The 13326-nt window shown below is 40.2% G+C and overlaps 1 protein-coding gene across 1 annotated transcript in view; it reads left to right on the top strand.

Annotated features, from left to right (window-relative positions):
- Nucleotides 1–13326, top strand: part of LOC134045405 (mucin-5B) — a 41686-nt gene that overhangs the window by 16410 nt on the left and 11950 nt on the right. The window contains exons 16-30 of the mRNA XM_062495167.1: nt 1204–1456; nt 2443–2495; nt 2878–2978; nt 3272–3423; nt 5174–5312; nt 6035–6145; nt 6570–6749; nt 7143–7379; nt 8242–8398; nt 8613–8741; nt 9175–9259; nt 9450–9487; nt 10527–10682; nt 11943–12035; nt 12683–12924. Of these exons, the coding sequence (XP_062351151.1) occupies nt 1204–1456; nt 2443–2495; nt 2878–2978; nt 3272–3423; nt 5174–5312; nt 6035–6145; nt 6570–6749; nt 7143–7379; nt 8242–8398; nt 8613–8741; nt 9175–9259; nt 9450–9487; nt 10527–10682; nt 11943–12035; nt 12683–12924 (2126 nt within the window). The remainder of the gene's footprint in view (nt 1–1203; nt 1457–2442; nt 2496–2877; nt 2979–3271; nt 3424–5173; nt 5313–6034; nt 6146–6569; nt 6750–7142; nt 7380–8241; nt 8399–8612; nt 8742–9174; nt 9260–9449; nt 9488–10526; nt 10683–11942; nt 12036–12682; nt 12925–13326) is intronic.

Genomic DNA, 13326 nt, shown 5'->3' with positions numbered 1-13326 from the left:
TATTATATTAATAGCTAACGAATGAGACAGATGTAAATTAATATTCAACATCTTTATTAATATCTTTTATTTGGCCTATTTTGACTTACAAATACCACTTGATGTATCTTCAAAGAATAAAAAGTAGGAGAATATGGCTTGCCTGGCTTACACATGGGATATTGTGTTTGCTCCAGCTAAGGACCAGAAAACCAACTGGTTTATGGTGGTAAAGGTGCTGGTTTTGAATGTGTACACAAGCCTAGCACAATAACTAATCTACAAAAGTGTGTAACAGTCATGGACTGGAAAAACATACAGAGCTTTATTTAAGCATGGAACCTATTGTTGGTAAGTTCTTAGCATTGCTGCAAAGCTGATTAGCACAAGTGCCCATGATCAACACCCCTGTACCTTCTAGTGCACCTGAATGTAACGGAAAAACAGCAGGGTAAATTAGAAGGAGGCCCGAGATGACTAGATCTCCAGTTCTCACTGGATTTCAAAGAAATCTGGATGCCAGACTTTCTTGAAAAATGCAGCCTTAATGTGGGTGATGTTTCCTGACAAAATTTAATGTCATCCTTATGAATCAGTACTGCAGATTTTATGGCAGAGCTCTCATGGTGGTGTATACTGTCAGCCTGTGAAAATTAACCAGCTTTTTACTGTCTTACAGGGTTAGTTGAGCTCTTTAGATTCTGGTATTTATCTGTTTGGTTTACCCAGAGATCCTAGAAACTGTTGTTTCTTATTTCCCTAGAGGATGACAACATGAGTTTTTCTCAAGACATCTATGAGAACTGAAATGCCCTTTTATTGGTAGCATCAATCAATTCACAGAATTCCTTGTCACTGCCATTTAATTTCAAAATTTTTCTCTTACAAAATATGGTCACTTCTTAAGTTATGCCAAAGAAGTCATTAGTAAAGGTCATAAAATAAATTTTTTAACGAGTCAGAAGTTACTGGTTTCAGTTCTTGGCATAAGATAGAAATGTAAATTGTGGAAATTGCAAAAATATACACCCTGCTGAGTATTTCAGTGTTCTGTGTAATATAATTTAGGCTATGCAAGTAGATTCTCCCAGAACCATGGGAGACAAGATCTGGTAGTTTGATAAAAGCACATTCATGACTACCAGTGTTCAGAAAGGCATGCTAAAGTCGTGAGATTTGATTGCACAAAGAAGGCCATACATCCCTTTTATTTCTCTTGCAAAGATCCCTCTGAGGAGTGTCCTGAGACTATGGTTTATAACTATAGTGTGCAGTACTGTAACCAGTCTTGCCGCTCGCTGGATGAACCCGACCCGCTGTGCAAGGTCGGGATCGCGCCCATGGAGGGCTGTGCTTGCCCTGAAGGCACCTACCTTAACGATGAGGAGGAATGTGTGCCTCCCGATGACTGCCCCTGCTACTACAAAGGCAAGATTGTTCAGCCTGGCAACTCCTTCCAGGAGGATAAACTCATGTGGTGAGTTGCTCTGATGATGCTCTGTGCCTGGGGACATCAGGGCTCATCTGCTCCAATCCATGAATGGCATAATTTTACAGTTAGGAATAATGGCAGATTTTTCCTAGATTATGTCTTCCCCTGGCAGGAAGTGCAGCCACAGAAAGTGTTAAGATCCCATATTACTGCTAGCAAACAAGAACCTGAAAACATGTTAAGTAGAACAATATTTATAATCTATCTATTGCAGAATTCATTGTGTAAAAAATATCCACAAACAGTGGGAGCAAGTTTTCTAGAAGACAGAAGGCTTGGAGGAGTTTCAGGCTTTGAAATGAAAAAGCAAAGTGAAAACCAGCACACCATCCTGCAGACTATTTAAAAAATAAAAATGGTCCATGAAAAAAAACCTTACCCAATTCTCAGTTTTAAAACTGTTTTCTTTAGAAAAGAGAGAGAGAGAGACAGAAACTGGGGGACTATAGGGGGAGGATACTAAAAATAGTGTAATTAATTTGCATCTGACTTGAGAAACTATTGTCATTTTTCTCATTTTCAACTACCTTAGGGCAGCAATGGAAATAACTACCAGGGGAAGGCTTTTTTCTTATCTTTAGATGTTTATATGTTCTCTCTCTAGCTGTCTTCCAAGTGAGGATTCTAGACTATTTTGTAATCACATATTCATTTACTAATTTAAGAGATCTCATGTTTAAGAAAGTAGTCTTATTTCATGGAGTAGAAAATGGATGCTTAGGAAAAGCTTGATTTAGGGAAAACAGAGTGAACCAGTAGCAGATGGAGGAATAGTATTTTAAGAGCTGGGTCTTTTAATCTTCCTTCTGGGGATGGTAATTCATGTCTGTGAAACTGATAGCTGTAACAAATATTCATTCTGATAGGAATTTGTTATTCATGTGACAAGTGAAGCTTTGCAGTGCCTTTCTCCCTAGTAAGGGAGAAAAGTGCGAAGAACTGATGTGTTTTGTTTTATGGAATCTCTTTAGCAAATGCATTCAAGGAAGATTAGACTGCATTGGAGAAACTGTCTTGGTAAAAGGTGAGATTTTGTTAAATAATGGCATTATGATGTCAGCCAATATTTATAATGTTTTCCTGTGTTATCTCTCACTTTCTGTAACATTTTAGTATTCTGCACATTTCTCCATTCTCCCTGAAATATGTTGGATATTGATAACATTTGTCTTTGTAAAATGTCACCAGACTTGCTAGAGTTTTTAGATGATGAGGATATTTCCCAAAGCTTAAAAGTTATCTTCCTTCTTCTCCCTTCACTGTTATTGGGCAGAAGCAAAACTATTAGAAACTTTAAATGATAGACACCTGCTGCCCTCTGAAATCCTCTGGCTGGTTTTGCAATTGCTGATGGCATCCTTATTGCTCTCTAAATTACCTTCCTGACATGTTTTCTCCTACTGCAGATTGCCCAGCTCCTATGTATTACTTCAACTGCAGCTCTGCAGGTCCTGGAGCAACTGGATCAGAGTGTCAGAAAAGCTGCAAGACACAGGACATGCACTGTGTAAGGAATTCACCTCCCAGCAGTGGCATAGCACAGCATGGCTGTGCATGTAGGATTGTCCTTATAAGCACTGATGGGAACAGGCTATGATGGACACACACCAAGTGCTTCACTGATAACACAGCAGCTGTAGCTAAGAATGTACCTGTGATGCATGATTTCCCCTAGCTTGCAATTAAGGAGTTTTTTCTTAAATCCAGAACTTTGGCATTCAGAGCTAGCACACTTCTGTTGGTTCCCTGTTCTTTCTGTGCACTAACAAGCTGTCCTCTCCTTTATCTTCTAATGTGCAGTATGTCACAGAATGTGTTTCTGGCTGCATGTGTCCCGATGGACTAGTACTGGATGGCAGTGGAGGATGTATTCCCAAAGATCAATGTCCATGTGTTCATGGAGGACACTTCTATAAACCTGGGGAAACCATCAAAGTGGACTGCAACACATGGTATGTTATCCCAGGGAGTCTTGTTTTATAACAAAGTTTGTTAGAATTGTCAGTCCATAGTGCACCCATGGGGCAGGCTGTGCTTTGAAGCCTTCCTCTCCATCATGAGAGCCATTGGGCTGCTAGTAAAAATAAAAGGGGAAGTATTTCTCTGCATCATACTGCATGAGCCTGTGCTTGGGGAGAACAAGCACCAATATCTTCTGTCAAATGATTTTCATCCTTTTCTGTTTCCCCACCAGCTTCAGAAACACCAACCTTACCCAGGTTGGTGTGTGGTTGCTCATTCAATAAGGGGGAATTGAGTCTGTATGTGTTAGGCACAGCTGAACCCTGGAAAATGACTGAATTTAGTCAAAGAGGAATTGCAATGGTCCTCCCTTGAGACTTGCAGTGTTTCCAGATGCATAGTTCTCCAGATAAATTAGTACTTGAGTTGCTCAAATTTCTGGTGCCATACACTTCACTGTTATTACTGATCATGGTGGGTAAAATGCTTTTAATCCTTATCCATTATTTAGCAAGGATGAGACTGTACAGTTCTGCCAAATGGATGCACAGAAAATAAGAACTAGAAACATTTTTGTTTAATCACCATTGGTACAGGCAGTCAAGTTTAACATGTGAAGTCAAAACCTGATAAGCTGTTGCTTCTCATCAGAGTCATTAAGAAGTTTTATTGCAATGAGGGCTTAGTTTTCTTAGGAGAAGCAGACACACATGGGAAAGAAAAGGCAGTCTCTGTGTCAGGGCTATAATAACTAAATTTTCTGTCTACAGTCCTCCTGAACTAGAGGTAAGGTTTGTCAAGGTATGGTGGGTTGACTTTGGCTGGACATTAGGTGTCCACCTAGCAGCTCTATCACTACTCTCCTCAGCTAGACAGGTTTGGGTAAAAAACAAGATGGAAAAAACTCATGGGTCAGCATAAAGATGGTTTAATAAAGCAGAAGCAAAGGCTGTGTGCAGAAGAAAAGGAAAACAAAATATTTATCCCCTACTTCCCATCAGCAGGTGATGTCCAACCCACTTTCCAAAGAGTAGTGCCTCAGAAAACAATCATAACATACATCACTCTGTTCCCACCCCATTCTCCCATTCTCTTGACTTTTATTGCTGAGCAGACATCACACGGTTTGGAATATCCATTTGACCAGTTCAGGACAGCTGTCGTGTCTCTGTCCCCTGCCAAAACCTTATCTATGCCCCAGCCTACTGGTGAGGGGGAGAATGCTGAGGAGACAGAACTGATGCTGTGGGAGTGCTGCTCAGCATTAGCCGAAACATTGGGGTGTTACCAACACCTTTGTAGTTGTCAATGCAAACAAAGCACAGCACTATGAAGGCTGCTGAAGGGAAAAAATTCTCTCCATCTCAGCCAGACCCAAGGAAAGACAGAGATAATATTTGTTCACACCACTGTAACAGAACTGCAACTTGATCCCTCACAGATTAAAATTCAGAAATGTTTGAAATATTCAGTTCTTCACCTTGAATTTTTCTCCTAAACCCCCACCAACTGCTGCCAGGTCTCAATGATTTAAAATATACTTGAAGGAAATAATAGTATAAATGTGTCAGTGTAGTTACTGTGAACTTTCTGATTTATATGGCATCTCATGGCATGATCTTAGAACAGTTGAGAGGGCACTGCAAACAACAAACCTTTTAATTATTCTGCCCCTGTTTGGGGTTAAGGAAAACCCATGTTTCATGCAAACATTGGTATTCTTTGCATTTTGCCTCCCAGCACCTGCAACAAAAGGCAGTGGAACTGCACGGACAATCCCTGCAAGGGAACCTGCACTGTATATGGGAATGGGCATTACATGAGCTTTGATGGGGAGAAGTTTGATTTCCTTGGAGACTGTGACTATATCCTAGCTCAGGTATCAATTTATTTTCATTTCGTTTAATTTTCCACATGCTTTTCACAGCCCACACTGTAGGCTTCAGTCTGTGTACTTAAAAGGCATTCCCATGCAAAATAGTCAAACTGATGAGCAGACCCTACTCCCCTCCTCTTGCACCTAGAGCAAGTAGAGTGAGATTTTCCACACAAAACAGAGCAAATTGACTCTCAGGAGTGACACAAGAGGGCACTATGTGATCCCAAATGATTAACTCCTTGGCTGGACTACCCTTTCCTGAGGGCATTCCAGCATTTTCAAGGGAAAGGGATTGGTGTGGTGCTGAAAAGTGTTTCCATCAGCCATCCAAGACTGGCATTAGTTTTGTTGTGACAGAAGCATGCAGAAGTTAAGGTGTAAGCCTCATGTATAATAACTGCATGCAATAGAACAGCATTCAGTGACACATTTTGTCATCCCCAAATTTTAGTTGGTTTTGCTAATTTTAAGAAATTATATTTTTACCTTCTTGGGCTGCTGCTATGACAAGCTCATTTTCCCCATTAATTTTTGTTTTTGAAAATCCTGGTCAAGTATGGACCTGCCACCAGGTCATCTTCCACCAGATTCTTCAGAATTCCAAGAGCTTTAGTGAAAATAGAAGTCAGATCAGAGTGTCATTCATTTAGAGCTTCTGAAAATGCTTATGACTGGTTTAGTTGCCTGACAAGATCTAAGAGAATGTTATCTGTTTTTCTAAGGATTTTTGCCCTAATAACATGGATGCTGGCACCTTCCGAATTGTGATTCAGAACAACGCCTGTGGGAAGTCACGCTCCATCTGCTCCCTAAAGATCACATTGATTTTTGAGGTTTGTCTAGAACTAGTTATAACCAAGGAGATGTAGTCTTGATTTTGTAGTATTTAGTGTACCATTCTCTTATATTCTGTCTCAGTTGCTGCTAAAGAGTACCTATGGAAGTCAAACAGCCAGCAAGGTAAGGCAGGGAAGTTGGAAAAGGCTTAAGTATTTGATGTAACAGGGATTGAACACTTCTGTGGATGAGGGGAAAGATGCAAGGAGTCAACAATACTCTGTGGATGTGCATTTATGTGTGTGTGTTTGCATTTGTGACAGTAGGCTCTGTGTATCCGTGACTATGGCTCACCTGTCTACCAAGACAGTGTGAAGATGACAGAAAAATAAGACAAAGAACAAGAGGCAGAATGCCACTGCTGTTGCACTAAGTTTTCTATTTGATTTCCTTCCATGCAACGCATCTGTTCCTTTGTAGAGCAGTGAAATAAGGCTATTGGAGGGAAGAATTCAGGAGATAGCCACTGATCCAGGAGCTGAGAAAAATTACAAAGTGGACCTCAGAGGAGGTTATATTGTGATTGAAACAAATCAAGGCATGAACTTCATGTGGGACCAAAAGACTACTGTTGTTGTTCATGTGGCCCCATCTTTCCAGGTAAGTAGGGGTGGACTGGGAGTCATGATTTCAAACTCAGAGTTATGCATCCAGAACTGGAGCCCCAGTTTGAAAAGCAGGGCTCAGAAAAAAAGGCTTGGAAAAATTTTGGTTTAGTGGACAAGAAGAAGCAGCAAGGAGGCCATATCTTGTGTCTTATTGCACTGTTCAGTCAGTATGAAACACTCCAGAATATTTGGGGCTAGAAGTATTGGTAACACATTAGGAGCATTTCTGTCACTCAAAGTCCAACTTTTTCTAAGCCATTTTTTGCTGTCTGTTTACAAACTTGCACCTATTTTGCCTTTACAAGTTATATAGTTTATTTCTGTCAAAGAGTGGGCTGCACTCAAAATAACCAAAGCATTTACTGTGCCTATGCAAATTACACAGGGAAAAGTCTGTGGTCTTTGTGGAGACTTTGATGGCCGCTCAAGGAATGACTTCACAACCAGAGGGCAGTCCATGGAAATGAGCATCCAGGAATTTGGAAACAGCTGGAAAATAACAAGCACCTGCTCAAATATAAACATGACAGACCTGTGTGTGGATCAGCCTTTCAAGTCTGCCCTGGGACAGAAGCACTGCAGCATCATTAAGAGTAACATCTTTGAAGCCTGTCACAACAAGGTAACCCTGTTCTCTCATCCTCAATAGTTTCACACTAGATATTTATTGCTGTTCTGCAGTACATTTGCAGCATAATTTTAGTATTGAAGCTACTACACAGTAGTACAAGGCTACCTCTCTCAAAACCTCACAGCTATGCCAGTTAAATCCTGTTGTACAGTATTGAGGAAACAGCAGTGCCTGTTTTGAACAACTGAAGCTAAGGAGGATAATAGTTGGCCACCAGAAGTAGAAAGTTAGGTATCTGTAAAATGCAGAGATAGGTTAGTCTAGGACTGTTCATATGGTGATCCTTGGAAAGTTCATTCAAGTTATCTAAAGAGACTAATTATTTGGTTTATTTGAGCCACAAATTGAATTAATTTAAACAACAAAGCTACTCTTAATTAGAATGTCTATATGAAGCTTCAGTGCACTTTAATAAACAATTTTAAAAACAAACTTGGGTTAATTTCCTTTGTTTGTTTGTGTTGACAATGGTTAAAAAACAAGAGACATGAAGTTTAGTAGAAATAGGATTTCCTTTCATATTCGCTTAATCACTCTCTCAGATGAAGAGTGCACACACTGTGTAGTTATGCTAAGCCAAAACAAGGTTGCTCAGCCCTGCAGAAGTCACACTGGGAAGGCATTTTAAGTGTAAGTGGCAGCATTACACATATGAGAATAGGAAGATTTAGAGTCCAATTCTACCAGGCAGGTGAAAATAGAAAACTACCTGTTGCAAAATATCACAGCTCCTTCATGATAATCCCAGTCTTTCACAAACTATCAGTGCATGACAGAAATTCAGAGCCCTTTCCCTCATTAAAACACAGTGCAGCAGATACAGCTGTGGTGACAGCTGTTGGTGTTTTGGCAGGTGAACCCAATTCCATACTATGAATCTTGTGTGTCTGACTTCTGTGGCTGTGACAGTGTGGGAGACTGTGAGTGCTTTTGTACCTCAGTTGCTGCTTACTCGAGGAGCTGCAGCAGAGCTGGTGTCTGTATTAACTGGAGAACCCCTGCCATTTGCCGTAAGTACTGCACTGAAATGCACATAGAAGGCAGTGCCCCTTGTGCTCAGGTACACAGGGGATGCAGAAGAGCAGAACATTTACATTGCTATTCATGTGTAACTGAACAAATTCCTTTTATCATGTTTATCTTATTAAAATCTTTTAAACAAGATTTAAAAATAGTCCCTGCCCAGTGTCTGAGACCTAAATGCTTTTTATTCTTTTGTTCCAGCTGTGTTCTGCGATTATTACAATCCACCTGACAAACATGAGTGGTTCTATAAACCATGTGGAGCCCCTTGTCTAAGGACCTGCAGGAACCCACAAGGGAAATGTGGGAACTTGCTGTACAGTTTAGAAGGTAATCCTTCCTTGACTTTAATGCAGTCTATGGGAGTTGTAGCTACTAGTCTGGACTAGTTTTAAATGTCTGAAGCATCAAGGTGACTGAAAGGTGATCCCATCTGTCCCAGAAGCTCATTGACCACACCTTGCTAATTCCGTCTGATGGTGCTATTCATAGCATCATTTGCCTGCTGTCTTTAAACACATGGAGAGATAAAACACCATTCAATATAAATTAGCAAAGAATAATTATCTGTTGACAAATGCAATCAATTAAAACTCTGGGGAGAGAGATAAAAAGAGGACTTGGAGAAATAATTGGTAGCAAAAAGAACATTAATACTGGAATCACATTCATTTGGGAATCAAATCTATATTAGGTAGAGGTATTTATGTGTTTTCCTGTATCCATGTAACTCAGACTAAGAATACTTTGTTCAATTTTCCAGGCTGTTACCCAGAGTGTAGTCCTGACAAGCCATATTTTGATGAGGAGAGCAGAGAGTGTGTCTCTCTCCCCAACTGCACTTCATGGTAGGTTAATTGATGGTGAGAAAGGTAAAATAGGATGGGAAAGGACAAACTCTGAGATGTTTTGTTAATGTCTGTAGGCAGTGGCAATTTCCAGAGATAGGTTTTCTGTAAAAGTAGGTACAGTTGCAGACAATGTTATTCATATACTAATTAATTTCAATAAAACAATTCTTTTTTACTTTCTCCTCAGCGATCCCAAAGAGAAACTATGTGCTGAAGACTCCAAAGGTAACTTTTTACCACCCTCAACATGTATTGAGTGATGGCAGGGCTGAAACAACCCAACATCACATGTTACTGCAAACATACTGGTAATAGGAGGCCAGACAGGTAGTTTAATATGTGGGTGCATAGCAGCACTAATAAGCAATCATGGGGAGGAAGGAGACAGGTGTGATATGTAGGATTCATTTTACCCAGGTTAATACCACTTTTCCACTTTTCCACTTCCTTAGTAGTCAGTGAAGACAGATAGATAGTAGTCTATAGCAGGTCATTCATGGTACCTCTTTTAATATCTACTTTTAGAAAAGGGCAAATCTTGTGGAAATGCTGTTTCCTGACCATTCATTTAATAAAATAAACTAAGGCAGCTAGCTTATTAGATATGTGTTTGTGTGCCTAAAGGACACATTTGGTTAAGCTGTAGTGTCAGTTCATTCCCCTATCTGGGAGAAATCACATCCCGAAACACAGTGTCACCCAGTAGATAATACATTTGCAGTTTAGCTGTTTTTGTTACAGTAATAGGTACACTTCCTCTGGTTCTTAGATGTACAGCCTCCAAAATCTGGAGGGCTTCTCTTATACTTAAATGAAATTGTGTACCACTGCGTGCTCCTCATTTGTTGGATGGAAATGGCTGTACAACACCTCCTGAGCCAGTGTTTTGTCACTCAGAAAGGCAGTAATCCCACTCACACTCCCTGCCCAGAGGGAGTGCTCCTGTGCTCCAGAGGGAGTTCTCCTGTGCTCCATGCTGGGTTAGGCCAGTATCAGTTCTCACACTTTTACCAGCCAGTATTTCCTCTATGCAAGCTGACTCCAAGAAACACCAGCAACCAGAAAAATCCAACACACTTTAAATAAGTGAGACAGACTCACAGTGCAGTTTCTCAAATAGAAACTGATAAAGTGTCTTAGCCAGGTAATTAATGTGTGATGTTGTGAGCTTCAGAAGGGTAAATGCAGAGTTTGGTTTGTTTTTCATGTATTTATACTGCAAGTGTCCTCTGTTGCAAAGGCATTTTCTTTTTTGATGCCTCAGTTTGCCTGTGCTGCTACAATGGGAAGACCTACACCTTAAATGAAACTGTGTACAGCCACATGTATGGGACCGAGTGTGGTGAAGCTGTCTGTGGCCCTAATGGACAGATCATTAAAACCCTTACCCCCTGCAAAACTCCATCAACAGCAGCACAAGGTACCAGATTGATAAAAGGCTTGGTGGTGATTCTGTGCAAGTCCATAATAGTAGTAAGATTTATTAATCCTGGAAAAAACCTCCTACAGCATGTCTAGGATAAGAGCAGAATTTGAGACTGTTGAAGTTTCAAAACTGAGGGATCACAGATTGTGGGTCTTATGGTGAGGACAAAAAGTGTAATTTTATAGATTCTTGCTGGCCTTATTGTCAGCGAGGTTAAGAGGGAATAGAAAGATTCAGCAATTTTTCATACAACATTTACAATAAGCTTGAGCATATCACAGTTGACACTCTGGTGTTATTAGTCTCAGTATTTCATACTTCTAAATCTTTTTTTTCTCCTTATCACCTATAACACACTCTGGTTTTTATTGTACTGTTTTCTGCATTGGAATAAGTGACTCTCATATGGGTCACTGGAATATGAAAATAAAGCTTCCTGGCAGTTGACTCCTGCTCATAAGACATTTTTCAGTGTGAGTGGAATGTGAAAAAACAGAACATAGGAAGGAAAAAGAGGTAAAGAAAGTGGGGATTTGCCACATGATTTTTACAAATAAAAATAAGTCAGTAAAAAAATACATAATTATTTATTTATTTATTTATTATCCTGTCAGCAAATTATACAAGGAAAACAAGAAAAATGAGAAGTTATCTTCTCTACTTATGTGAGTGGAAGAGCTAAATACTTGATGGTGAGCCTGTGTATTTGGTATTTATTGTAAATGTTAACAAATGAAATAAGTACAATGAAGTAATACCTAGTAAAGGAAGGATTGCTGAAAGCAGAATGTAGGTGGCGTAGTAAAATGCTTACATGATCTGTCTCTATTTAAACCAACAGTTTCTTTGAAAGAAAGCATTAAAAATCCAAATGGAGTGCCACTGGAAATCACCTCTCCAAAGTCAGGTGAAGTACTGCAGGACTAGAAACATTAAATTGGAATGAATAAATGACAGAAGAAGGGGCATTTATTGTATTCCATATAGGAAAAAAATAACTAGGGAAGGTGTGTGTGTAGTATTACAGCACTTTACTGTGCAATAGAGAGAGTGTTTATAAATACAGAGAATGGTTTCAATGTGGATGTGTACAGAATGTAGTGGGGGTTAAAAAAAGATTTTTTTTTTGTGGTTGTAGATAATGTAAAAGATGTTGTAGAGCTTGAAAGTAGAGTAGTAGAGGATTAAAATACTGATTTATTTGATTTTTGCAGAGTAGAGGATTAAAATACTAATTTATTTGATTACTTGCAGAACCACATATGCAATATGTAACATCTGCACCTCCCTCATCAAAGGTCACCGCTCCCTGCTTCTGCAATGACAATGGACAGTTGATACAAATGGGTGAGAAACCATGCAATTTCTTTTCTGCACCATTGACCTGGAAAAATGTACTGATAAAAGTGTTTCAGCAAGTGCTCATTCTCCCTGTCACAGTTAGACTTTACCAGAAGCCATTACATCTTTGCATTGTAGCTAGCACCTTCAGAACTAGAACTCTCCCATACCCAAAAACTTTGTTCTGGTTTGAACAACCCCAGTGTAAGGAAGCTAATGGCAATTGCTGATGTCAGCAGAGCTCTGAATCCCAAACTGCTGAGCATGAGTTTGTAACTCACAGTAATATTCCAAAAGCAAGGGAGGAAAGACTCTTCTTCATCTGTTAGTAGCTCCTGCTTCGCTTACCTCCTGCTGTTTGTGAAGAGCAGATGCACTCTGTGATATACTTGGTATTGTCTCTTCTTGTACTCATTTTCAATTCCTTCCAATGTACCTAAGAGCAGAATTTCAGATTAGGCCAAGTGGCCCTCCCTCAGTCTTTGCCATTTGGATGAACTGCTGTCCAGTTCAGCCATTGCATCCCAGGAGCTGCAGACAGACAGTCCCCTGAGCATGGCTATTGGGTACAGGTGGTTAAATGCAGGGCTGAGAATGCAACTGCTCTGTCATCAGACCTCAGGCTAACTAACACTTGGGTTTTGCCCTTGCAGGAGAAAATGTTTCTCTGCCAGTGAATGTATCAGGTCATTGTGCTTACTCTGTCTGCAATAAATCATGTCAGATGGAATTAATGTGGGCAGAGTGTAAAACTGGTCATGCTGAGCTCCTCAAGGTCTGTGATCCACATTCTGAAACCTGTCCATCAACACCTGCTCCTGGTGCGACAAACCAAGTTCCTGCTCCCACAAGGACTTCTGTGAGCGATTGTCTTGGACTCATTCCTCCCAGAAAGGTGAGAGACTTTGAAGAAGATGTGTTTTATCATTCATCATTCCATCATTCATGCATTGCCTACAGCCAAGATTCAGTGTTCTCCTCTGATGTTGGTATCCAGCACTACAGCTGGACTGTAGGTGTGGCTGAATGAGATGATTTAGGAGTATGCCAGAAACCCCCACTGAAAGAATAAGTTGAAGATTCTTCTGTTCACCTGAACTCCTAAATGATTTTATGTGAGCACAGCTACCTAAGCTGAACGAAGACTAGGAAGCCACTTCTGGCAGTGTCCTACCATCAGAAGTGGTCAGGACCCTAATACACACACACACACACCCCCACACACACACACCCACACACACCCACACCCACACACACACATATATATATAAAAAAGTATATATCAAGGCTCTCTTGA

Source organism: Cinclus cinclus, chromosome 6 (assembly GCF_963662255.1).
Source record: "Cinclus cinclus chromosome 6, bCinCin1.1, whole genome shotgun sequence".
Taxonomy (NCBI): Eukaryota; Metazoa; Chordata; class Aves; order Passeriformes; family Cinclidae; genus Cinclus; species Cinclus cinclus.
Note: the sequence above shows the minus strand (reverse complement) of the source record. Positions and strands in the feature narration are given on the sequence as shown.